This window comes from Paramisgurnus dabryanus, chromosome 15 (assembly GCF_030506205.2).
Source record: "Paramisgurnus dabryanus chromosome 15, PD_genome_1.1, whole genome shotgun sequence".
NCBI lineage: Eukaryota > Metazoa > Chordata > Actinopteri > Cypriniformes > Cobitidae > Paramisgurnus > Paramisgurnus dabryanus.
Genome location: NC_133351.1, coordinates 23,089,133 through 23,116,268, shown reverse-complemented (window position 1 = coordinate 23,116,268; position 27,136 = coordinate 23,089,133). Strand labels below are relative to the sequence as shown.

General features: G+C 38.0%; 1 protein-coding gene across 1 annotated transcript in view; it reads right to left on the bottom strand.

The window, feature by feature from the left end:
- asic4a (acid-sensing (proton-gated) ion channel family member 4a) overlaps positions 1 to 25,947 on the bottom strand; it is a 117,134-nt gene extending 91,187 nt beyond the window's left edge. Inside the window, exon 1 of the mRNA XM_065292807.2 lies at positions 24,908 to 25,947. Within this exon, the coding sequence (XP_065148879.1) occupies positions 24,908 to 25,483 (576 nt within the window). The 5' untranslated portion in view covers positions 25,484 to 25,947. The remainder of the gene's footprint in view (positions 1 to 24,907) is intronic.
- Positions 25,948 to 27,136: the final 1,189 nt, after the last annotated feature.

The window sequence follows — 27,136 nt, the reverse complement described above, 5'->3', positions numbered from 1 at the left end:
CTAACATGATGTTAGTATGATTAGCATGAAGCTAGCATAATTTGCATGAAGCTAGCATGATGCTAGCATGATAACCATGAAGTTAGCATGAATTTAGCATGAAATTAGCATGATCCTAGCATTATTAGCATGATGCTAGCATGATTAAGATGATGCTAGCATGATTAGCATGAAGGTAGCATGATTTAGCATGAAGCTAACAAGATTTAACATGAAGCTAGCATGATTTAACATTAAGTTAGCAAGATTTATTATAAAATTAGCATAAAGCTAGCATGAAACTAGCACGAAGCTAGCATGACTTAGCATGAAGCTAGCATGAAGCTAATATGACCCAAAGACCCGACCCCCATGTCTCTATGATGTCCGGATCCAGAGATATAAGGCTTTGTTTATTATGTTGCTAGGCTGCTCATATTTGGTTGCTAGGGGCGTGGCTTACTACCTCAATAAGGATGGTGAGAGACTGATTGGATGCCTGAGTAAAATGAGCCCACCCCCATGTCTCTGTGACACTGTGCTGCAAAGATATCCATCTGGGCATTTTATAATGGCAGTCTATGGGAGATGTTGCTAGGGTGCCCAAAATGGTTGCTAGGGGCGTGGCTTGATAGCTCAATAAGGATCCTAAGGGACTGATTGGATGCCTGAGTAAAATGAGCCCACCCCCATGTCTCTATGACACTGCGCTGCAAAGATATCCCATCCGGGACGTTTTTAGTTCCTTATATGGGCATGATTCCTGCCCCATTATAAGTCTATGGGGAAATTTGGGGACCTCTTACACCCCAGGGGTACAGCTTACACTCCATTGTGAGGTATGTTCTTACAGAGCCTGCCAGCCTCTTCAAATGTGGCAAGTCACAAGTTTCTGTGAAATCCTAGGTCTGAGCTACGACTCGTCAAAGTTTGTCGCAATGTTAAGTCTATGGGATTTTTCGGCTGCTTTTTCGCCCCTGGGGCGAAGACCGTACCCCCGATCGCTTATAAAAGTCATAGCACACTATTCCCGAATAGTCCGCACGTTTGAGAGTTTGAATGAAGTTTCTAAGTTAAACGGTTCGAGCCGTATTAATTGCGGAAATTTGGTTGGAAGAATAATAATAATAATAATAATAATAATAATAATAATAAAAAGCCCAGTAAGAACAGTACAGCGCATTTTCAATGCACTGTAATAAATAAATAGATTATTGTACAGTATTATTTTAGAGGACACCCCACATTGATTTGACAAAGTAAAGGAGTTGATACTGCCAATAGCTGGACAAATCCACTATTACACACTCCATCATGCTTTATTAATACAGACATCTCAAAATAGCCACACTGGAGGGACACATCATTGTTTGGCTGGTCAGCATAGCTAAGCAGTCCAGTGAGTAACTATCTAGAAACAAATAGGAACAATCTTCGATATCCATTCTAAGAATATTTTATAATATGGGCTTCTTTAAGCGTACATAGTTTTAGCCGTCTACTTTCATGTCACAATTCAGGGCAGTTGCTTGTGAAGGGTTTAAAATTGCTTTTGTTCTTTTGGTGCCAATCAGCTTTGTCTAGAACATTATTGTCCTGTCATTTTGAGCAGGTTGACAACTTCCATTGGGCAAATCATTAAACAAGAACTATTAGTAAAAGCAAAAAGCCACTTATTCCACCAGCTGTAGAAAGAAACACTACATCTACAGAATCCACAAATTTGATTGCTGAATGCTATATTAAATCCAGAACTCTAATGATGGGCAGCTTACTGGATCCTTCTGAACGTACATACTATACAACAATGTCAACAAGCGCCTGGACTCTTTTCGTTTACTGCTCCATTGAGCAGCCACACTTATCAGTAAGAAATGAAACTGAGGGTAATTGCATGTTCAAGACAGAAACACACTCTACCAGACAGCGGGACGCTCTTTTCTTTGGCCAAATTATCCCGCTAACAGTCTGTTTCCAACTTGCTCTTTTTACTATGTCTAAAAAAGACTTTCCTCACAATGACTTTACAATTTAATATGAACCTCACTCTTATTATGTATAATACTCTCGCCCTCTCTTTTCTTTATTCTATTTTACGAACAGACAGTAAACAAACACAGACACCCAAACTACTCCTACGGAAATATGCACAAAACACAGCCACCGGCAATAAAATACTTCAGATCTTCTACCAAAAACGTATTAATAACACAAACCCAGAACAAGCTAAAGTTAATTTTCTGATTCAGGAACCTGATGGACATCCCTAAACATACCAGAGGTTGTGTTTCTATTCAGTGTGAGGTAAAGACACGGCATGTTTAATTCATGGTGAGCTTTTCAAACCCGAGTTCACGAGCTCTTACATATTCCAAGCAGGAAAACCACCGTGGTACCACTTTTGCTCTGTGTTTCGCACCTTTTGTCTGCAAACCATCACACTTCCATTGTAATGAAATGCTAATCCCAGGCAAGTTATTCTACTGTTTGGGTTGGAAATGCTTTTATTTATGCAACATCAAAGTACATGTTCTGTCTACAGAGATCAGGCTCCTCACTCCAAGAGCTGCATTCATAAAAATAGCAAAAAGAGGAATAGAAAGAGATTGAAAGATTTGGGAAGAGAGAGAAAGGTGACCTCTTCTGAGCTTCATAACACCTGCCGTATTGCCGCCTTTTCAAGTATAAGCTTTTCACAGACTTATATCAGAACGGTTTCATTATTTGTTCAAAATGTGTGAAAGGACTTTGTGAATGCTAAGTGACATGTAAATGCAGCCTGAAATCTATTTTCCACAGTATAAACTGACAGAGAAATTTGCAGTGGCCTTCAGGCTCAGAAAGCATGGTAAATATATCTCTGGCATTGGCCTGAGGTTCATTTGATTTATACTACAGAGAAGATGTTGTGATCTGCATAAAGATGGGGCAAACTCGTGTTCAATAAACAATTAAAATCCCAGAGAAGTTGAGAAAACTTCTCTAAAAAAAAAAACATTTTTGAGTTTTAGTCTATGTTTGTTTGCTTTGAACATTTTTACGTGCGTGTGCTCCTAGAAAATTACTTAAATAAACATTTAAAATGTACAGAATTTAGTAATAAATAATATTGTTGAGTCATACTGCACTTTTACACATTCTGTCCAATGATGCTCTGATGAATAAGAATTCATGAATGAATGATGAATGAGAGCCCCTCCTCCTATTATAAACTATTTCTGAGAAGAAGTAGGTAATATCCGAGTGTGCCTCATACATCTTGAAAAGTGAAGCTGCTGGCTCTTTGATCGCCCTTTGGTGGCATGGCTGCAGTACAAGTCATACAGTAAACCCCGCCCTCTCCATGCAAACAAATGACTTGAGTCAAAATAAATAAAAACGTAAACTTCCAATAAAATCTTCCAAAAGATGTTTTTGGTCCATTAAGGTGGTTGTTAAAACGCTGATATATTTTCAAATGTTCATTTTTCTGATTCGTTTCATTTTAGCTAGTAATTTGATGCTATAGAAACATGGCGTGTCGTTATGATTGACAGCTTCTCTGAGCGGACTCTCTGAGCTTTGAGGGAAGATTGAAGTAAAATATAACTACATTACTAATTATTAATTTTCAATTTCTATGATATTTCACACCAACAAAATTAGTTGTATTTAACTTATCTTATTTTAGCCAAGCCAGAGGGGTGGTTGAATTGGGCAAGCGCTTGGATGGAAGTTTGCTACCGCAGCTCCAACTCCGGCACTGACGTTTTTGCGTAACGTGTCAGCACCCATCGTCTGAAATTTTATGTTCAGTTCTTTAAAATGGAAGGAAGTTGCGTCACGGCTTTCATCTTTTTTTACAGTCTATGTTAATATTACAATAGACCATTCCTTTTAACTTCCTATTTCAATCAGAAATACAAGAAAACTGCATTTGTCATGCCAGCTGTTGAGATTAACAGTTTCTATTCCTACAATTCCAATTCCTACAATTCAAGCCTGAAGCCAAGGACCAGCTCACAATTATATCAACGATTCCTATTCCTACAATTCCAATTCCTACAATACAAGCCGGAAGCCAGGGTCCTAATGCGGATTGTTCAGCTCACATTGTGGAACCAGACTGCCGTGCTATAATATATTACCTTCAGAAAACAAGCACCCGCTTTGTACTTGGCAAATGGGATTTTTGGGGCCCTTTCAAGGAGCTTATGCATATAAACGAAATGTTAACATGTTCTTCATTTTCCCAAGAATAGGCCACGAAGGTCAAAAAGGTAGAAAAGGGATGAAAAAATTGCTCTGTGATTTGTGACTGCACAGCTGTGACATTTATTCCTGGACTTAACGGATTTTTCCTGAGGTGCTCCATTAGCTGTCCTTTAATCCCGACTTGAATGTCAAGGGCAATTGTAAACACCAGTTCACGTTCTATCCCTCATTAATAGAAGTATTTAGCCTAAATTATGCCCTTATCGTACCCGGTGAAATGACATGGAGGAAAATATAAATTGAGGGAGAGACATCGTTTCAGTTTTCTTGCTCTGGATTTTTTCATTGAATATGAAGACTGGAAGCATACACATAATAAAAATGCTTGGGAAAATAAGCAACATGTACTGTATGATGCACTTCCATTCTGGCATCTTTATGTGACCAAGCATGCAAATCTAATCAAAATGGCACTTATGCGGCACTCTGTATTAAATGGGCAGAAAGACAACATTTCATAACTTCGGTAAGTGGAATTAAGCAGCCAATTTAAATAAATCTAATTAAGGACTAGACGTCTTTTGTTTATATGATTTCAAACTGTAGAGTAAACAGCTTTACAATAATTAAAACAACTATAAAATCCATGCATTTCTTTTGATTACCACAGACATGGCAAAAAAGACCAACTCCTGATACATTTATGCTGTTTGCTTGAGCCGAGCAGCTGTTTGCAAACTTTAACTTTTTATATAGAGCTCATAAACGTAGCTCATTTCGCTGGGAAAGGCCAAGAACATCTGACGATATTAATAGCCCAGCATCACCCCCTCCCTCGCTCTCCCGGGACAGAAGTGTTAATCGGAGCCATCAGGTCTTTCCTGCTGGATCAATGTCAGCACAAATTTCAGATTGCTTTCCTGATGCACGCCAACTTATCTGTGATTCAACTTTAATAGGTTATTGAACGGCACCAGCATTTAGGGAGCAGGGCCGTATTTCAAGTTATTGACAATCAAATCCACACAACTTTCTCATTACCATACATTAGGACAAACAGAATTAATCTTTGAGGGCACTGTCAGGTTAAAGGATAACAGTATGATTGAAAGAGGTCAAATACCTGGCTGAGAGAAAATAAATGGCTAACCCTAAATATCCAGTTTGTAAGATGATATCTTTCTAACAGTCTTGCAAATACAAGCTGTCTATTTTATTTTATATTTACATTGACTCCAAAAGACAGGGACCACATCGAAAATCGAAAGCGAAGGTAAACCTGGAAATAAGCAGAAAGTTTAGGATTTTAAAACAAGAAAGGGAATCTGTGATTATTAACCATGTTAACTTGTTTTCTTGCAACCACTGAAGCACGCAACATGCCTTTTGGAAGATTGTCAAATCATGCTGGGATAACATGGATCATCAGGTTTTGCACAAATTTGTGGATCCCATGCCATCTGGAGTGCATGTTGTCAGAGCAAATACTTTAAATACGGCATCAGTTTTTTTTCTTTTTTTGCATTGATAAAAATGTGAACTAAAACAGATTTATTCGAGATTCAGACTATACAGTACTGTGCAAAAGTCTTAGGCCACCACCACCAGACTTGTTGTTTTAGAAGTTTAAATGTCCATCCATATTTATTTTTAAATTTATTTTATTAAGATACAAACAGAAAATTCAGGATATATGTACAAATATAAAAAAATAATTTTCAGGACTAAATGTCTTAAGCATCATCAGTGCTGACCTCTCTTGGCACTAAACACATCTTGAGCATTTTTGAGAAGAATGAATTAAAAAGTTTTAGCAGTTTTCTGCTATTGCTCAAGTGGAAAGGGGAGTTAACACAAAAAAACTTGACACATCAGTTTACATGTTATACAGTTTTCAATACTATATACACATTTCCTGTATTTTCTGGATGTATTCTATTAAATAGACTAAGAAACAATTATATATGATCACTATATCATTACAAAAACAACAAATCTAATTCTGTCATGGTGGCCTAAGACTTTTGCACAGCACTGTTTATATTGTAGATATACCATTCATAGTATATATCCACACAGCAAAATCACCAGTGTTAAATCAACACTGCTGGGGTATATATGGGGACCACCAGGTCTGGTGTTACTCATATAAACATCAGCAGTGTTGATTTAACGTTTTATCAGACTATTATGTTTAGGTTCAGTATTTCCATTTAAATATTGACTGTCTTTCGCTGCAAAACCCTCTAAGTGCATGCATCTTTGTACAAGAGAGTTGCAAAATCACAAAAGATGCAACTAGAAATATTGCAAATTATAACAGAATGTAAAAATAAAGAAACTGAACCACACATTAGGGGGCGCTGTGATACATGTCACTGCCACATTCGAGTTGTATTCAGGTCCAAGGTCTCACAAGGGAAACAAGTTTGGATGTGACCCATGGTTGTTTTGCACGCTGTCATTCATCCAATTCATCTTCTGTGCACTTAGGGCACTTTGCTAAAAACAACGTGGTATTTCTGAATGGCCTGAGGCTGTGAGTATGTGGATATTATTATATTAATAATTATTATACGTGGCGAGAGCATTTGGTTAATGACTTAGGTGGCGTTTAGCAGCTTCTGCATCTGAGCTTTTCAATGCTGCACTGCAAAAAAAATGACTTTCTTACTTAGTATTTTTGTCTTGTTTTCAGTAAAATTATCTCAAAATTCTTAAATTAAAAAGATGGATTTTCTTGATGAGCAAAATGACCTAGGAAAATAAATCTAGTTTTTAGACAAAAAATATAAAATGTAAGTAAATTAGTGCCCAAAACAAGCAAAAAAATCTGCCAATGGAATTAATTTTTGTTTTACTTTTTTCATAAACACTTAATTTAATATATATTTTTCTATTATCTTCTTATTCTATTGGCAGATTTTTAAGCACACTGCAAAAAATTATTTACAAGAAAACATTTCTTGGTATTTTTGTCTTGTTTTCACATAAAAATATCTTAAAATTCTTAAATTAAGATGCTTTTTCTTGATGAGCAAAACGACCCAAGAAAATAAGTCTAGTTTTTCAACCAAAAATATCAAATTTAAGTGATTTAGTGCATAAAACAAGCAAAAAAATCTGCCAGTGGGGTAAGCAAATTTTTCTTGAATTTAGTGTTTAAGAAAAATGTTCAAGATTTTTTTGCTTACCCCATTGGCAGATTTTTTTGCTTGTTTTATGCACAAAATCACTTAAATTTGATATTTTTGGTCAAAAACTAGACATATCTTCTCGGGTCGTTTTGCTCATCAAGAAAAGCATTTTAAATTAAGAATTTTTTCATATTTTTACTGAAAACAAGACAAAAATACTAAGTAAGAAAGTAATTTTTTGCAGTGTGAAAAAAGGTACTTCAACTAAATAAAGGATGTGAATACTTATGAAAATGTCATATTTTATATTTTTCCTTTTATATACATTTACAGACATTCCTAAATTACTGTTTTCATTTTGTCATTATGAGGTACTGAGTGTAGATTAATGACAAGAAAGTGATTTCATAACGATTGCAAAATAACAAGATTGAAAAAAGTATATGGGTCTAATTACTTTTTGAAAGCATTGTATATAGAGTCTGATCTTTCTGTCTGGCTGTCTTTCTCGTGTTTCTGTCTGTGTACTTGGTCTATAAACATACCAAATGTCTCCACAACATTTCATAAAAGTATAGTATAAAAAATCTTGATGTCTATGGATTGTCCCCACAAAGTACAGTATAGAAATCTACTCTAAGTGCGTGTGTGTGTGTGTGTGTGTGTGTGTGTGTGTGTGTGTGTGTGTGTGTGTGCGTGCGTGCGTGCGTGCGTGCGTGTGTGTGTGTGTGTGTGTGTGTGTGTGTGTGTGTGTGTGTGTGCGTGTGTGGCGCGTGCGTGTGTAGACATTGGAGTCGAGAAGAGACTAGCTGAATATCAAAAAGTTTCAACATTGAAAAATGTTCTCTTTGTTGCTTATAAATGTGTCAGACACACAGGGTGGCCGTTCAGTGGGTCTCAGCAGTTCTTACACTGCAAATGGCCTTGAATCACACAGAGGAAGTTTCACATCAAAAGCAACAGACTTCAGATGCAGGTACCCAACTGAAGGTGCTCTCTGCACTGAGGCAGAATGTGGGAAACCTCATTCTCACAGGGAGAACAGTACATCAGGGTAGAAAATCCACTCTCATTCCTGAAAGAAAAATGTAGTAGTACAAATATATTACCCATTCCTTCGCACTCTGTCAAGATTGGTTGAATGCTAAGAGAAAGAAAATAGGATATGGTAGGTACCCACAATTATGATGTACATATTCACATCAAAGCTCTGTTCAGCACAAACAGCTTTTGCCTACGGCATGAATGTGACTACAGCTTACTACAGTACAGCACCTTTAGCCATTAGTGCTCTAAGGTCATAAAAATTTCACTCAGTATGTCAGCTCCCTTATTATCAACACTTTTAAACAAACCACAGTGAAATCCTGCCAGCCGCTAACTCTATCCTAAAGGTCCATTATATGCCCAGTCACTCTAATAACTAAAATCATAACTCGCCTTTTCGAAAATACGAGCTGAAAACATAAAAGACGGCCGTTCGGGAGGCTGCAGAGGTACCGGGCTGACCCTCCTTTGTTTATTCTGCTAAATTACAAAGCAATTATGCCCAATGAGGGCCACGTCTCATTTCCAATGCAAAGTCATGCATTTTTCATACGATGGGCCTTTAAAGAACAACGCTGAATAAATAGACGCTGCATCGCATTTCACTTCACGGCATGATGCAAAGTAATCTTGCCCTTTCTAGTGGCTTCATTACAGTCTAATATGTTCCTCAGGACACTTCATAACAGAAATGTACTTGGATGGGAAAATGAGGGGTGGTGCATCAAGCAGAGCTTGATGAATTAGATGACATTTCCATGCATCTGAAGGTCGAGTGGTTTTTCAACAACATCGACGAAACCTTGAGATGAATGACTGCCTAATGTGATGCATACCTTGGTGTGGTTGCTGCGGACGTCATTGTTACATTGTTCGCCCTGATGAATCCTTATAGGGAGCTTTAATGAGGAAAATTGAAAGTGGAATTAATATTGTGTGAATGTTTTGCTGTGTATTGTATGTGTTGCATAGGATTTTTTCCAAGTGTCGATTCGAAACTCATAATGCGGGACCATAATATGATATCAATTGTGACCCAGTCTGTGTAAACCCAGCTAAAGGTGTCTTTTTTATTTAATGTTTTTTATATAATGTAAAGAACATTTTGTGAAAATATAACCTTGATATTTTGTTTTATATTGACTGAGTAGGGTCATGTCAAAGATTGAAATCAATAATCAAACTTTGATGCTCTTAATGTTATTATGAGTTTATAAGACTTTACCCTGCACAGGCAGGGTCACATTTATACATGAAAGTGTGGCTTATTCTAACAAATACACCTGCTGAATAAAATTACTGCAGAGACACTGTACTGCAGCTAAGTTTACGATCCCCATGCCGAATTGCTAAGAGACCCTTAACAAATATCCAGAAGATCTATCTATCAAATACCTCTTAAACTCTTCTACCCATGGACCAATGAAAGTCCACGAAAGCTAAAATTATTGTTAATTAGCCGTATTATTTTTTGTTAATCCAAAACGTAAGCATTTCATTGCAGCTCTTATGAAAACAAAACCACACTCCCTTCAGCAAGCTTATGTTCAAGAGCCTTCAGCTTTGCTATCTGTGTTGAAGAGAGGGAGGGTGCAGAGGTGCAGCATTCTGCTTCAGTCTCCTGAGGGAAGGATTAAAGCAAAGAGGTTTGCTGCTCAAAACCGAAATGAACATATTTGCTCTTTGTTTGACTACAGAAAATTTAGATTTATTGCGGAAGCTCAAGACAGATATGTAAATATTCACTGTTTATTTGACTGCGGCAGACTTGGATTCAATGTCTAAGTTTTTGATGAATATTTTGGTAGAGTGGTCAAAATTTTATAGTGATCTTGTAGTGTCACTAGCAATGTCATAGTATCAAGCAATGTCAGTGATCCTGTATAGTTTAGTGGTACAGCATCAAAGTCCCTTTAGGGAAGTCGAGCCACCAGGCGGCCATGTTTGCAATGCCTTCAGGCAGTTATTTCAGTCATGAAAAACTAAAGTCTTGTCTACTTGAATGGGGAAAAACTGAAATTTCTAAAATCATGTGCTAAAATCACAATTAAACAACAAATTTATGACTAACAATTAAACCTGATATCAACTAACTTTAGTTTCTCCCTGCTGAAAAAAGACAGCATCAACTTAAAAAAATAATTCAATTTACTAAAATGTTTGTGTATCATATGTGTGAAAATACACACATACATAACAGCGGACCAGCCACTTTTTAGTGTTTGTTCCTCCTTTGAAATGTAAACAATATATGCGAATCTCGTCCACGCGTCAGCTTGTACAGTCTAAATGTTGCTCACTGCCCAGCTCCATGCACAGAGGGAAGACGCACATTTCACCGGGACAGCGACATCCGGCACTCATGGCCGTGGGTCAGTACAATCGACACACTAGCCTATCTGTACAGATGTGAAGCCAAGATTCATCCAAACAGTCGCTAAGTTTGGCTAAATGGGTCTAAAAGTCGCTAGATGTAGCAATATGGTCGCTAAGTTGGCAACACAGTCCCTGAGTTGGCAACATTGCTTCAGCCAATCCCCTTTTTTTGAGCAAGTAAACCCCACCCACTGATTAACATTGAATTTGCATACAAGTTGAAAATAAAAAATGAACATGAAAATTAAAATGAAAACCAAAAAAAAGAGAACATAAAATTAAAACTGAACTTTACATTTTAATTTTGTCCCTATTATTGCTTGGGCATGAATAAAAAGCCTTTTAAAAATGTATTTACAGATTCCTTTTCAAGTTTACCTTTTTATTTTAATATTGGCTGTCTTGCCTCAAGATTATATGGAAAATTAAATGTCAAATCATCAATTTAATTTAATTTTTCAATTTGGCCAGAATGATGCTTCATCATGTTGAAAATGAAATAATTTAATTTAATTTAATGTTTAAATTTTTATTTTAGCATTTAATTTTCGAATTTGGGACATATTTTGCGATATATTTTTAATTTTATCATTTAATTAATTAATTTAAAAAAGACCAAAAATACCTTCCATATAAAGGTAGCTTAAATAGTTTGATTGCAACCACTTACCTAAAAAAAAAATGAGTAAATTGAATATTTTTTTCAGTATATACCAACATAATTCCCATGCTGGATTGGTGATAGTTTAGTTGGTGGTCACCAGCATACCAACACCAAAACACAACATATGCTGGTCTTGCTGGTTTGACCAGCATGGAATGCTGGTGCTGGTAAGCTGATGACCACCCGCTAAACCAGCACCAAACCAGCATGGGCCAGCGTTGAGCAGCAGCAAACCAGCACCAAAACACAACATATGCGGAGTCGCATATTTGTCCCAAATCATTAACGATTAACATTGGCTGCTAACATATATTTTGCATTTTGAAGTAGATGCTATCTGACGAAGCTTGCACTATTTAATGTGCACTTCCGGTTTACTATACCACAGAGTTGTCCTAGAGGCGAAGCGGCGCGACGCTGATCTGCGCGGCCGGTGTGCGATCCCCTTTAAGAAGAGAAAGCAAAACTTGTAGAGAGGATTTTAGATGCATTTGAAAATTTATGAAATATGTAATTTAATAAAGCTAACTAAAAATTTTTGATATTATCAGGTTTTATTTACCAGTTCAGGTGTATCTGGAGCAGGGCTCCAGACTAACTTTATTCACTAGGAGCACAGTGGCCCCAACAGAAAATTTTAGGGGCGCACCCAGAAAATTTAGGGGCACATACCGTAAATCAACATGTTAACCAAATATTCACATTTCTACTAAGTAATACACTGTATTAATAAATACTTTGATGATAGATGCAGAAAGTACAATATGCTGTTTTAAATTCAGTGTCACATCACAAAGAAAAAGGTCAAATTAACTGGTCGCACATGTGCGACTGGATGTAAAATTCAGTGGCAAAATGCCACCATTTGGTGGCAAAATGCCACCATTTGGTGGCAGTCTGGAGCCCTGTGGAGTTACAACTTGAAACACATTTCTCAAATCTCGATATTTCCTTTTAAACCTGAATGTACAGAAAGCTCTAAGTCTCAACAAAAATGTGATGAAACAGAACACTCAGCTCCATAATGCATGCAAGTGTACAAACAAACCCCAAAGATCAGCAAAAGCAGGCGCCAAGTGTGTGACATTCGACATAATTCAGAGCCCTGGCTAATCGTCCAACCAAGCGCATTCGCCAGCCCTTCATGCTTTGCTGGCCCGCAGACCCAGATACAGCGAATGACATTTATGTTCTTTTATTTCTGCTTTTATGTTGCTTTACCCTCTCAGCAGTGACATTTCCATGCACTAACCAGAACAAAGATTTTCACTCGCGAGATCCATTTGATATTTAAGCATATGCTGCTTTTTCACACGGTAATTAAACGATGGCAGTAGAGACCGGAGTGAAACACGCATATATTAACCGACCCGGTCCAGTCGCAAGGCCTGATAAATTTTTTACGTGTGTTTGTGGTGATGTATGCGACGCACGGCTTGGAAACTGGTCAAAGTATATCACCGGTACCCAGATTAAAATCCAGTCAGATAGTAAAGACGGACGACTGCTGTGCTTCTCTTCTGGGCTTATCGTCTTCTTATTGCCTGTAAGCCATGGGAAGAGGAAGTTTGGAATGAAAAATAAGCTTGAACCAAATTTCTAGCAGCATATGTAAACAGTATATTCATCTTGTGGTATTCCACTGCATAAGAAAAATTGCATTGCATTAGCTTACTTTATTGGTGAGACTGCATTAAGCTACAGCTCTACTTGCATACTATTTTTTTTTTTTAAACAAGAAGGGTCATATAGTTGCTTTTTGAACATTATAATTCAATTTACACATTATTATTATTATTCTGTTTCAAAGTTTACACATCCTTGTCTCCTAATATTGTTTTATCGCCTCCTTGAGCGTCAGTGACTGCTTGTGAGTCTCAGTTTGTGCTGTAAAGCTGTAAAGCTTCACGCTGTTCTTGACAAAAATCCACCAGGTACTGTAAATTCTCTGGTTTCTCAGCATGCTCTGCACAATTCACTTCTTCCCCACAGTGACTCACTAAAATTCACTAATTCCTGATTTTACTATAAAATTATTATTTTTTTTAGTTATTTGTGAAGACCTGACCTGTGGTCTGCCAGGACCTTTCAAGCAACAGTTATTAAAACGTGAATTCTGATGGACCACAGAAATTGTTACAACATTTTGTAAAGTAAAATTATGGTGTTTTACTTTAGTATTCTATAGAGCTCATGCGTATTATCATTGAGATAATAATGTGATCTTTCGCCATTGTTATTTTATATTGACGTTCAGGATTTTTTTTTTCTTTTTTTTGCAGACCTGACCAGTCGGTTATTTTTTAGTCAGAATGTACCAAATTGTTGATCTACGGGCTAATTGTGTTTTTGAAACCTAAATCTGGTCTGTATCACTTGCATGGAGATCTTCCTGAACCACATGATGTGGGTTCACAGCCACAGCTTCCAAATGCAAATGCCAAACTTAAAATCAACTCCAGAGCTTTTTCATGCTTCATTTATGAGGAAATTATTTAACAACTAGAAAATACAAGTCCATAAAACAGCTTTTGAGTCAACTGTCCGGCCTCTTTAAAAAGGGGGAGCTTCATATTAAACGGCTGTAATTCCTAAATCCTTAAAGCAGACATATCATGCTTTTAAATCTGTCCTTTTTACATATAAATCATCTATTTGTGGTCTATATAAAGCGAAACTGCAATACTTGGGTCTGAATTCCTCATTATTATAGCCCCACATGCCCCCTTTCTACCCCTTTTCTGATGTGCATCTGAGAGCAACTCGTTTTGGTACTGTCTTTTTAAATGCACGTCATACCCTGCCCCCTCTCCAGGTTGCAGAGGTGACACTCGGTTAATCTCCACCCCGTTCCGCCATTTTTGTAGTTTTATAGCAGAGATACGATTATCTAGCGGCACAGAAACTTTTTATTTACTCGTTATTCACAAAATGTCAACAACGGAAGACTTGTCCATCCAGCCTTATATGTTCGCGCCAGAGTCGGAAATGGAGCGAGATGAAAATGAAGACGACGAACCTGCAGAACAACGTCTTCATATGGAGGTATCGCAATGGTGTGTTAATGCCGGCTGTCTTATTTCAGAATATTAACAATTATATAGTTGACTATCATTCTTAGTTAATTGTAAATTGTTGTAATATGCTATAACCTAATCCCGGGTTGATGACCAAATGCGACATCCGCATGCTGCAGCCTTCGGATTGAGAAACAGCACTGCTAAACCATGACCACCGTGTACTTTACTGTTTTTAAAGTTATTTACAGCTTACTGAAGTGCTCTGCTCGTCATCTCCAAAGATAGAAGTAATTGACCCCTCAATCAGACGAAGTCTATCGGCAAATCCTACTTTATACTGGTGGAGGTTGGTGAAATAGTTATCCTTGAAGTGCTTCGCGCACTAAAAAATGACATTTCCGTGAAAAATAAAACTCAACCAGGCACAGGTTCAACAACCGAACATTTTGATTTGCTCTCTCGTAACTTCTGCATCCTTGAGCTTGGACTACAATATCGCAGCGAGAAATTGAAAATGGCGGATTGCTCATAGTGTTGGGCTGGGAGTCGATGTCCTTATTTGACAGTTCCGCTGCAAATACTGTGATGTAATTGTTCAAAAAACGTAATAGATAATAGAAAAATCAGAACAGGTTGGAAAATATGACCAAAACAGAATATAAAGATATCAACAAAGCACCTGAAGAGACTAATTTCAACTTTTATGTACTTCTAAACACTACAAATATACAACAAAATGCATTTAAGAGCTAAGAAAGTGAATTTAGCATGATATGTCTCCTTTAAGACAATTTGGATGTGAATACCCTCTAAGAGTGTGCACTTAAAGCCAGTATTCAAACTGTAGCTGATTTAATATTGGTAAACAGCTAAAATAACACAAAATGTCCAAATATTTATGGAGCTGACTGAAATGTATATATATTTTGTAGCCCTGATAGTAAGTAAAAGTGAAAATGAAAGTGAGATAATGACCAGTGTACAGTATGGTAACACATACTTAAGAGCACACCAGATTAAAAGCGCTGCGTCACACCATGAATCTAAAAACAGAACACATTATTTTCTATGAATGTACGCACACCGGCAGCACCTGGTGGTGTCTGCCCGCTGTGACTCTGGACACTGCTCAAATCCCTGCCGCGCACGGTCACCACTCACATAGTTTAACATTAAATAACATCATATTTGTCCCAAATCATTAACGATTAACATTGGCTGTTAACGTATATTTAGCATTTTGACGTAGATGCTATCTGACTAAGCTTGCGCTATTTAATGTGCACTAGAGGTCTTCTCGAATACAAAGCAATGTACCCGACCCGAAATTACCAGAATCACTTTTTACCTGAACCCGACGTGCATAAATAATAAAAAAAGAAACATCCGACCCAAGACAAATCGGAGAAAATTAGACCCGAGTCTGACCCGAACCAGTGACCGAATGAAGACCCGAATGTAAACAGCATCGGCAACGCAGCAGCAGCCACACAATGTCGCAAGCACTCTTAGCAAACAGAGGAGAGGTTTGAAAAGGACATTGACGCACACGCGAGAGAGTTCGGGTTTTCGGGTCTGTTCGGCAAAAACACATTCATTTTAAATTACCCAAGACTCAATGCCACTAATATTATACCCGACCCGTGTCCGAGGCACACGTGAAACTTTTATACTAGAACCAATTGGGTCTCGCGTTGGACTTTGGGTTTTCAGATCTAGTTGAACCCGTGAAGACCTCTATGTGCACGTCCGGTGTACGAAACCTCAGAGTTTTCCTATAACCAATGCATCGTTTCTTGTCTGGTGTGCGACGCCCTTTAGAATGTGATCTCAGCATTTAACCAATCCCAGTGAGAACACAAACACCCGGAGCAGTGGGCAACTATCACTATCACCCTGCCAAATTATCACTATTACTGCCCAGGATGAAATATGGGACAGGTGCTTTGCTCAAGGGCACCTCAGTTGCAAGTTGCCAGCCGTGAGACTTAAACTCTTGGGTTACAAGCCCGACTATAACGAGTTAGAGCATTTACACCACTCATGTGAGCAGCATTTGTGAGCAGAATGTAGAAAGTAGGGCTGGAGCGGCATCCATACATAATATCTATGGCTCGAAAGCTGTGATTGGTTACATGTTTGTGACATAGGAAACCGAGGCGATTTCAAACCACGGTTTTGAGACTGTCTTTGGAAAATTCCAGTTTTATGGAGAAGATACTCAGCAATGATGCTGAATGATGAACCCTAATTAGGACGGTACTGACAAATGCAAAATGCAATTTTTACGATTCCTCTTATGCTCATAAATATTATGTTATGTTGCGAGGTGCATGTAGACTTATGATAATAAAGTACCATTGAGCACAACTGTAGAAACAGAAATACAGTTTCAGTTTTTCATTATTAAACACAGCAGACGATCCCGCCAAAAACAGAGGAACAAGATAATTAGTCACGGCAGGCTAGGGCCTAGGAAGCAATCTGACAGAGGAATATATTGATTTAGGAGGGAGGGCGAAGTAAACAGCTAAAGTTAGGGGTTGCTATCAATCTTTTCCTCCAAGTCTATCAGTATATGATGAAGCATGTATGTGCGCTCACACAAATACACTCATTCCAACAAGTCGCCGGACAGCTTGTCAGAGGAAGACTAATGTAAGTGGGAACTAATGTCTCCAAGGACTCTGGAGGGAGTTTTCAGCCTCAAAACATTAGTGCAATGTTTGTTGGCGAGTTTAAAGCAATCCCTTGAGCTGCAGACTTTCGTAAGGTAGTTGGCTGGCTATATCTGAGGATGATGATAGAAAGGGTAACATGGAAAAATCTCAGATTGTGAATCGCCGCCTCTGCATTTATAACACAGGGATCAGACACAGGTGTGGGTTGTCTTATGGAATGCTGTTGATGTGTTTAGTGTAAAGCGTGCTGGTTTATTTGCCCAGGAATCAAATAGCCCCTACAAAATTTGCTGTTTATATGTGTTTTTCCTCTGTCTATTCCTGTCTCCTTCACAAAAACGTAAACACTCACAAAATGTCCCCCAAAAGCAGGCATGGCTTGAGGATAACTATGTTTACAGCTATGCCTCTCACATGCAATTGCGTCTCCGTGCATCAGCAGACCGGCTGAAGGGGAGATAAACTGTTATGCAGGCAGACAGCACGGCCGAAGGCTGAAGCTTTGAGAGTGGGATTTTAATGTATCAGTACTTCAGCGGTTCAATAATCTGTGGAGGCCCGCGACTGTGGAACTGGTCGGCTAATTGACGGGCTGTTTGGACAGAGCCGCAGGAACGCGGTCACTTTCACGGTCCCTCAGTCCTGTGTTTCTGTCAGGAAGACGGAAAGAGCCGAGGGAAGAGCCAGACGCTGAGCCCGCAGGGGGACCTGATGTCATTCACACAGGGCTGAGCTCTCGGGCAGCTCTCAGAGAAAAAGACATCCCTACCTCAGGAACGACGAGTGCCAGATCCTCACTAACACAATGTGAAACACCTGTTACTGCCAAAAGCTCTCACATGTCTCTTACCTCAAGCAGACACGACATCACTCAGCCTCAGAACTTTTAGCTGCTTCTAGCACACTCAAATAAATCGCCAATACAGCACACCCTATTTTCATTTTATTTAGTGATTTATTTTATATCGGGCTTTATATTTCAGTTTATTGAGAGAGATGACAGGAGAATTACATTTTACAATTACATAAATGCATTTGGCAGACACTTTTACTAGATCCCCGGTTAAAGCATCGTCTGGGTCAGAAGGTTTGTATGGAGTTTGCATGTTCTCCCTGGGTTTGCGTAGGTTAACTAAGCAACAAGAGTAGCTAGATTCGAACCTAACACTTGCAAATAAGCATCAAAGCACAAGGTCTATTTTCAAGAAACTATCTATCCCTCCTGGTTAGGGTTAGTTTCTCCCAAGGTTTTTGTTCTCCACTTCTGCAACATTGGAGTTTTGGTTCCTTGTCTATAGATGGGTTTCCATCCAAACAAACAAATGAAGCAAATAATTTCAAAATTTGAAAAAACAGAAAACGAACAAATTTTAATTAGTTGCCTTTCCATCTAGTTGTTTGAGCGAATAAGGTGATATTGGTAACTTAGTAACCAACAGTAAATGAAGCAAGGTACGCTTAGAAAACGGAGACAGGGCTGAATTTAGTTATAAACATTTAGTTGGGCATATTATACATTTACTAGCTTGTAATTGCCAAACTGAATGCTGTGCACATAAGAAGAAATGCAGCATTTTTGATGCAGGCACTAGCAGCAAGGGCATTACGATGATGTTGAGCCCCATATTGGAAAGACAATGTCAGCTGATACAGCTAGACGATAATTCATGTAGCTATAATGCTCGCTACATTAGAATTTATTCAGCAAATGCGTTTACATCTCCTATTATTTGCATAAGTCAAAAACCACCTCAAACGAGCATAAAAAACTTTTTCTGAATTAAGGGATTTTTATTTGCAATTTGGTGTTTTCACCACTGGTTTTTTATGCGATACTTCAAAATGCACATAAGATCAGGGTGATGGAAACACAGCGGCTGGCTTTCTCACTGGCAGACTACTGATGCATACTGTATCAATAAAGTATATAGTATACTTTCCTAATATTGAATACAACAGTTCGATTGCCATCTTATGGACAATTCATTGTCTTTATTTTAGTATTGTAAAATTATTGCACTTTCATGTACTGTATATACATCATAATTCATGTATACTTTAACAACTTAATAAGACTTTCACATCTAGCACATCTAGGGGCGGTTTCCCGGACAGGGATTAGACTAGTCCTACACTAAAACATTTTTAAGAGCTGTCCAAACTGAAAACAACTTGCACTGACATATCTTAAAATACATCAGGGCCCTTTGTTTTGCCTCAAAATGCACACAGGTAATGTTTTTAGTAAGGCATGTTTGTTAAAACAAGTTATATTTCCTAATTAAACTAAGGCCTAATCCTGGATTAAGCTAATCCATGTCCGGGAAACCACCCCATAGTGTATTGAACACTTTTTGAGTTCAACTTAAAAATTTTGGATTGATTAATTGATTTTTACACATTTTTTTGAAGTTGAATTAGCTTTGTAAACTCGGCAACCACAATGTAAAAAATGCAGCATTTTTGTCAAATCATATAATTTTTGTTACTTTAATTTTACAAATAAGTTTTTGTTAATAAGTAGAAATTTTAATATTTTTTAAGTTATGTCAACTTATCACAGGTCAAAATCTAAAACAGTAGGTTCAATTAAATTGCAAAACCAAGCTGTTTTAACTTCATGCTGCATTTTTTGCACTGTGCAGGTAACTAACTTTTTTAAGTTGAACCAACTTTTTTTACAATGTAGACAGAAGAGGACTGCCTCTTCAAACTGAACCTGACCTGAACCTAGATTTTTATAGCACCTTAAGGAATATATCACTTTTTTGCAACAGTTTGATGACCTTTTAATTATATTCTTGAATGTTTTTATATTTTCTGGATTTCATCATTTTTCTCTGCTTTACAATGTTTGCTGTAAAGCATCATTACAGTAAATCATTGCTGAATTATTTTGAAAATAATTAAATTAAACAAATTAAATTAATGTATTTAAATAAAATTTTTGTATATTTAACAATAAATAGTTGCTACTCACTTATTTTCAGAAGAGAATGTGTCGTAAAATATGCCTTTTACTCCTATAAATGACCAAAATCTATGTCTACAAATTAACTCCTATTTAGTTCAACATGCACATCGACACAGACTCCTGGTGTCTATAGAAACATGAAATGCATTAAGCTGAAATGTTTGCCACCATTTATTAAGATAATAACTAACTGCGGACATGCACTCTTTCATTTAGAATAATCCACAACAAAAAACCTACAGTATTCATGAAAGCAAATGTTACATTTAGATGTTTTTTTGCAAAATACTTGTACTCAATTATAAGTGAACATAAGTGAGACAGAATGTGTCTGATTCATATGTGATAGCTGCAAGGTCACACTGTTGACCAAAATAAAGAATAATGATTTATGAAGAAAGTAAGTACAAAATAAAGCAACACAGCAGCAAAACGCACATATACTGTACATAATCCTCGCATATATGCACATCATGGAAAATCTAGTCTAATTTCCCCCAACTTGACATTTTGAAAATCCTGAAGTGGGTTGTTTTATTAGACGCTTGTCATCATACCCCAGGAGCTGTACGCTCACATATTCAATTATCTATTAAAGCTCCTGTTCCATACTGACATGACAAATGCTAACAGGGGTCCTATAATAATGTCTATCCTCACCCTGAACTTCCGATCAATCTGGGTCAGTGTCACTTGGTTATCCGTAGGAATATATGCACAAAGAGTCTGTCCTTGCTTTAAACAAAATCGGATAATACGTCTGCAAACAGAGCAAGAGGAAGAGCAAACACACGCTGAAGAATAGGTTTAAAGAGCCAAGCACCACATGCACATGCTGAACTTAACTAAATCACCCATTATTCCTTTCAGTACCAGGAGATGACAGTCAGGTGGAAGGAAAACTAGACGCACGGCTATTTATATTCAATTATGCCTAAACATCTTATTATGAGATCTATTGTGAGTAATTATCACGAGTCAATAACAGTTGAGTGTTTTAATTATATGCCATGTCGAGGGAAACGGGCAACAAATAAAGATGCAACTCACGCACACACAAACACGCGCACACACACAATCTCTTTGAAATACGATTGGGACCCTTGTTAACCACAGACAATGTCAGTATTTCAAAGACCTATTCATTTTTAATTAATTAAAATTTAATAAACAGATTCATGAACTCGTGTATGGAGTCTATGGATCAATGCTGTAAATAAGTTATACATGTTGCTATAGCTCATTTGAAAGAGGACAGCGTTAGGAATTCAAAGGTCATGGGTTTGATCCCTCCCAAGCAACACAAATACAGAAAAAATGTAGAGACTGAATGCACTGTAAGTTGGTGTCGGCCAAATGCATAAATGAAAATATTTATATATAAGGAGCGGTTTCCCGGACAGAGTTTAGATTAATCCAGGACTAGGCCTTAGTTATATTAGGACATTGAAGTAGTTTTTACAAACAAACCTTTCAAAAAAACAATACTGGTGTCCATCTTGAACAAAACAATTGCACAAAACAAAGGCAGCTCAAACATGCATTTTAGTCTGGGATTAGGATAAGCCCTATTCGGGAAACCGCCCCAGTATATATATATATATATATATATGTTACGAATATCAAAGTTGATATCAACTTTACTTGTTGAGCTATCCATAATTACATAATTCATTCACCTTAAGAAGAAAATATTTGTTAACATTAGCATGAATAAAAGACTACAAATTACGTATTCATGTAATGAATGAATATCAAAGTGAGTAACATCACATATGAAAATCTTCTCTTTGATTTGTTTGCCCTTTGGTTTAAGCAGAAGCACTCTGATGATCTACTATCTAGACATGTAAATGCACTTCTGTTCTCTTCATATAGTAATTATTATTGCAGTGTTTGTGAAAGAAAAGCTCAATGGGGGAAGAACCGTAGGACATGGGAATGAGCTGTAGGGTGTGGGAATGACAAATGAACAGCTGATATCATGAGTGCAACTGCTGAAACCAAGTGGTGGGGCACAATGCCAGGGATATGATTGATTGAAAATATACAACTTTCCCTGCTGATGCATGCATTAAATAAACACAGCATCTGGAGCCGACCAGATACCAACATGCTGTGTATTTTCTTTCCCCTCAGGCTAGCGATGTACACATATCTGGAGGCCAGCAGGCTACAGCTAAGGTCATCTTTTACACTTGTATATGCTAAAAATATCAGTTGGTCTGATGACAAAACGAAGCTTCTGGGAGAGTCGTCATGAGCCTGTTTCCTCTTACATCTAAAGTTAAGTCACAATGGATAGGCTAGGATTCGCAAAATCATTCCTTGTTTTTTGCGCAGTTTTTGCAGTCCGCGGGACGGAGGAAGCAACCTGTCATGCGTGGAGACGGCAAGATGTCCGTAACTAATCTAAGTGACAGCTGCTGAGACACAGATCAGAGGGCTGATGGGAGAGAACAGTGGAACAAGGAACTTTCCAACCAGATTAATCCAAAGTCATTTTGCCACTTATGGTGGACCCACGCCTCTCAGTCTGTCCTGACATGGAATGGCCTGTGCCAGAGCTTCTAAAACAAATTCCGGATAATGTCTAATGGAGATACTGAGGCTACGTCACATGATTTTTATAACAATAGGGTTGTTGATAGAATTTCAATGCCAGTGAAATCTCACCACCTACATATAAGTACGTCAAAAACTAATTTCTATTGCTAACAAACCTTTAAACATATCATGAAAATCTGACTTTTTCTATGTTTAAGTGCTACAATTGGGTCCCCAGTGCTTCTATCAAACCTAGAAAATGTGAAAAGATAAAAACCATTAAGGTAAACAATTTTCTGCAAGCATGTGAAAAAAAATAGATCATTATAATTTGGCGTTCCATGTGATGTCAGAAGGGGACAATACCGCCCCTTAATCTGCACTATCCAAGCACGGCTCTGCCATTTAGTGCAGAGATCAGCTCATTTGCATTTTAAAGGACACACCCAAAAATTGTACATTTTTGCTCACACCTACAAAGTGGCAATTTTAACATGCAATTATAAATTATCTATATGATATTTTTAGCTAAAACTTCACATACATACTCTGTGGACACCAAAGATTTATTTTACATCTTAAAAAAAATTTAAAATGTCCCCTTTAAGGGATTTGAAAATTGAAAATTATTTAGTTCTGTCAAGTTATTATAATATTATAATTATAGTTATAATTTCTTTGTTCTGCTGAACACAATAGATGTTATTTTATGCATTGTTTGTTACATTATATATATATACATTTCATACTATGGAAGTAAAAGGGATTACAAATTTATTTATTTTTAGCGGGAAAAGAAGGTTATACAGGTTTGAAACAAGATAAGGGTGAATAAAAGATGACAGATTTTTTGTTTTTGGGTGAACTATCCATTTAATATGAATAATAGCTAACCTTCTCGATAGTATTTCTCAATAAAGTAAACATTTCTTAACATTTTAGAAATTTTAGCTTTTTATATCAATACTGTTGTTTAATAAAAGTCTATTAGGCTCAGTTACGTTTCCGTCAACACCTCAAATTGAGATCAAGAAGTCTGTTCACACACACCCTGTCAATCCCAATTAAGTCATAATTTGGTACAACCAATAGCGATACTGCGAGACTGGTACTGTTATCTTCTTTATTCACAGTGGGTACTGACTTTAAACAGAATTGTCAGTATTTTTGATCTTTTGATCTTTAACATTTAACAGAAAAAATACGAAGCACAAGCCTTCCTGTATACCTGTCAATTTACCTATCTATTACATTTACCCATCTACAGTGTTTTTTTCTTCAGTTTTGCCTTTATTTTTTTCTGCAGAAGCATGACATATCTCATCCATGGCCAGTGGGGAGAGAGAGAGAGAGAGAGAGAGAGAGAGAGAACAGAACAGAGTCTGCTGTCACTCCTCATTTATTCTGTCATATGAATGTTACTTATGATCAAATTGTGTATTTTCCCAATAACACATCAAAGTCTGAATCTATGCAATCTCCTTGGTTAGACTGAAGACTTATCCATCTGGATCTAACACATTACAACTTATCAAATGTTCTTGATCACCACCAAAACAATATCCCTTCAACAATCAGTGTACATACATTAATAAATATGACATAAGAGACACACACATGACCTTCCGGAGTGGACACGGGCAGCTTATGGAAATTGTAAGAGCTAAAGCGAAAGAATGAGAAGTGTGAGGGAGTTTTATAAAAGCAATATTGTTGCCTTGTTTTTTTAGCGACTGACACTGGTGGCAGTATAAAACAACAGATGTCTTAGTGAAGTAAATATAAAAATGCACCCTGCTCATCTCCCTTGAGAGGAACAACAGAAGCCCCCGCTGCTGTTGGTACATTATAAGAAATCATGTGAGTGGGGAAACAGGACCACTCCTGTGAACAATGTCTGTGTCCTATTTACAAAACTATGTCCAAATGAAAAGTCACCACAGCATACGGTGAAAACCTGAGGTGAGATCATATCTATCCACATCAATGCTCAGACACACTGTTTCCTCTTGTATAGAGATACTATGAAAAATTCAGTTAGTTGGAAACACCTGCAGACTCTTCAATATCAACTTACAGCAGAATATTTTCATGCCATGGGGCAGGCTAAAAGTCTAGAGACATACCGGACCAATACAGCATTTTACAGATTGTTAAAGACTATTGTTGGTGTTCTTTTTAATAGTAATGGTCTAAAACTTTTTTATCGTCTCATGTAAGAATGAATTCACATGACAAGTTTGAAAGGCCATCAAAAACTGCTGTCAAGAAACTTTCCTCAAACTTACCACCGTGAAGTCTTCAGCTGAACAGTTCTGCCCACTAAAGTTACAGCTCTTCAACATCTCATCCAGCTGGTGACCCGTCCGGTTGAAGATGTCCTGCATGTCCGGCGCCGGATACTCCAAATCTGTGGGCTTGTGTCCATCCTTGTTTTTTGGGGGCAAGCCGGTGAGGTTGGCCAGGTGGTAGATGTCGGCATCGGTAAGGGCAGAAAAGCGGAAACGGTTGATGTTGCAGATGGTCACCGCGGGGAACACCATTTCAGGGGTGGCCTCCTCGTTCAGCGCAGTGACGTGAGGATGCTCCAGGTAGGAGATGGCACACTTTGCCGCCTGGTACAGAAAGAGAGCCAGGGACACCACGAACGCTAGAGCCCAGAGGGTCTGTCTGACACCCAGCCGGCCCGAGACGAAGATATGGTTAATCCCGTGGAGCGTGCAGGCATTTGCAAAGCCGGCCAGGTCTTTGGCTGGGGGACTGCAGCTCTCCTCGATTAGGCTCTCCTTGTCCCCATCCTGGTTGCTTTTTTGTTTCTCATCCTCCTCTGCAAATTTGATTTTGCAAACAAATTCGATCGGCATGTGGGCAGCCAGGTCTGCGCTTGGGATGTTTGGTAAGTAGCTTTTAACCCCTGTTCCACTCACTCCCCACGTTTCTCTTCCTGCGCTGTGACGAACAAGATCTCAACTCCAGAAAGAACAGAAGAGAAAAAAGGCAGGGAGAGAGGGAGAGAGAGGCTGTTGCTGCCGCGTGGAGTGGAGGTGACTGCCTGTCTCTCAGTTCCAGCAGTGTTGCTGCTGCTCCGGGTTCCTCGCTCAGACTGCTCATCTGAGCACTTGTTCGGCACGCTGAGTCCTGCTCGCAAGCAGTAATACACCTATGAAAACACGCACACACAAAACAACAACCTCCTGCTCTGCTTCACAGCCACGGATGAAAACGCAGCATTTTGACTGGAGCAAAAAAAAAGAGGGGGGCTTCTTAATAATTCATGAGGAAGCAACACTGTGATTATTTCCTCCTCACCGGCGCAAGGAGCCGTAACTCAAACACCCCCCGCGCTCTCCGATCTCACGCTTTCTCTCCGTCTCCTCGGCTCTCTCACACACGTACGGACACGCATCCTTCTCTCTCACTTCCTGGGTCACTCACTTAATCCACTTGTTTGAGATGCCTTCCTACCACTCGACCACAATAAGTTGTCATCAGGGGTTGTTTGACTGATCATCCAAGACTAGATAACAATAGCAGGGGGTCAGTGGATTTTAATGTGCCCCCCACCCAACCCACTCCTTTAGTTGCCAATAGCATCCTAATTGCAGCAATAATGAGTGGAAGCCAAACACCTCACAACTCAAAGCCATCGATCCGCTCTTCAAGCAAAATAAGCAAGGAAATGAGGAAATAAAGAAAGAAAGGCCATTGATCATGCAGAAGCATCAGTCAGAGATTAAAGGAGGCAGTACAACGGCCCTTTCTTATCAGGAATTAATGGTGGCATCACCGAGCCCCGGCACGAATTTAAATTAGTGTCCGTCTCCTGATCCAGGATCAGATGACATAAGAGATGTGGAAAAATTGTAAGGATCTCGATCTTGTGTTGCTAATAGCCTTTTTCCAGGTTGCCAAACAAAATTAAGGAAATGTGAAACGGATCTCACTAACGCATTATTTTCTGCTATAAACACGTTACTGTAGATTAACAGGTAACTTATTAGTGGGCATAGACATTTAAAGTTAAGTGGTATTTTGAGGCAAATTAAACGAATAAATGTATGAATAATACATTTCATACATTTAGGGTATTACAACTAAAGCATGCATGGCAGTAAAACAGTTGACACTTTACTTTTGCTCAGCAATTAAAAAAAAAAACTTAGATTTTAAGCCTTTTTACATTTATATTTGGCAGACATTTTTCTCCAAAGCAATTTATAGTGCATTACAAAGTAAAGTTTATCAGTTTGTATGTTCTCAAAATATTGAACCAGTTATTTTATTTATTTATGCTGCTTTTATTTCTCTTAAAAAACTTTTATGATACATGACTTTTATGAAGTCAGCTAGACTCGATAAAGTTATGAGTAACCCATTTCTAGATTAAATAAACTTGGTTACATGTTGTTTTTGCCAAAATAACTTAAGATGTATTATATTACATCATGTAAAAGCAAAGTCAGCAGTGATTACAAGTCAAGGTTTCATGTACATTTAATTTTAAGCATTTACCAGAC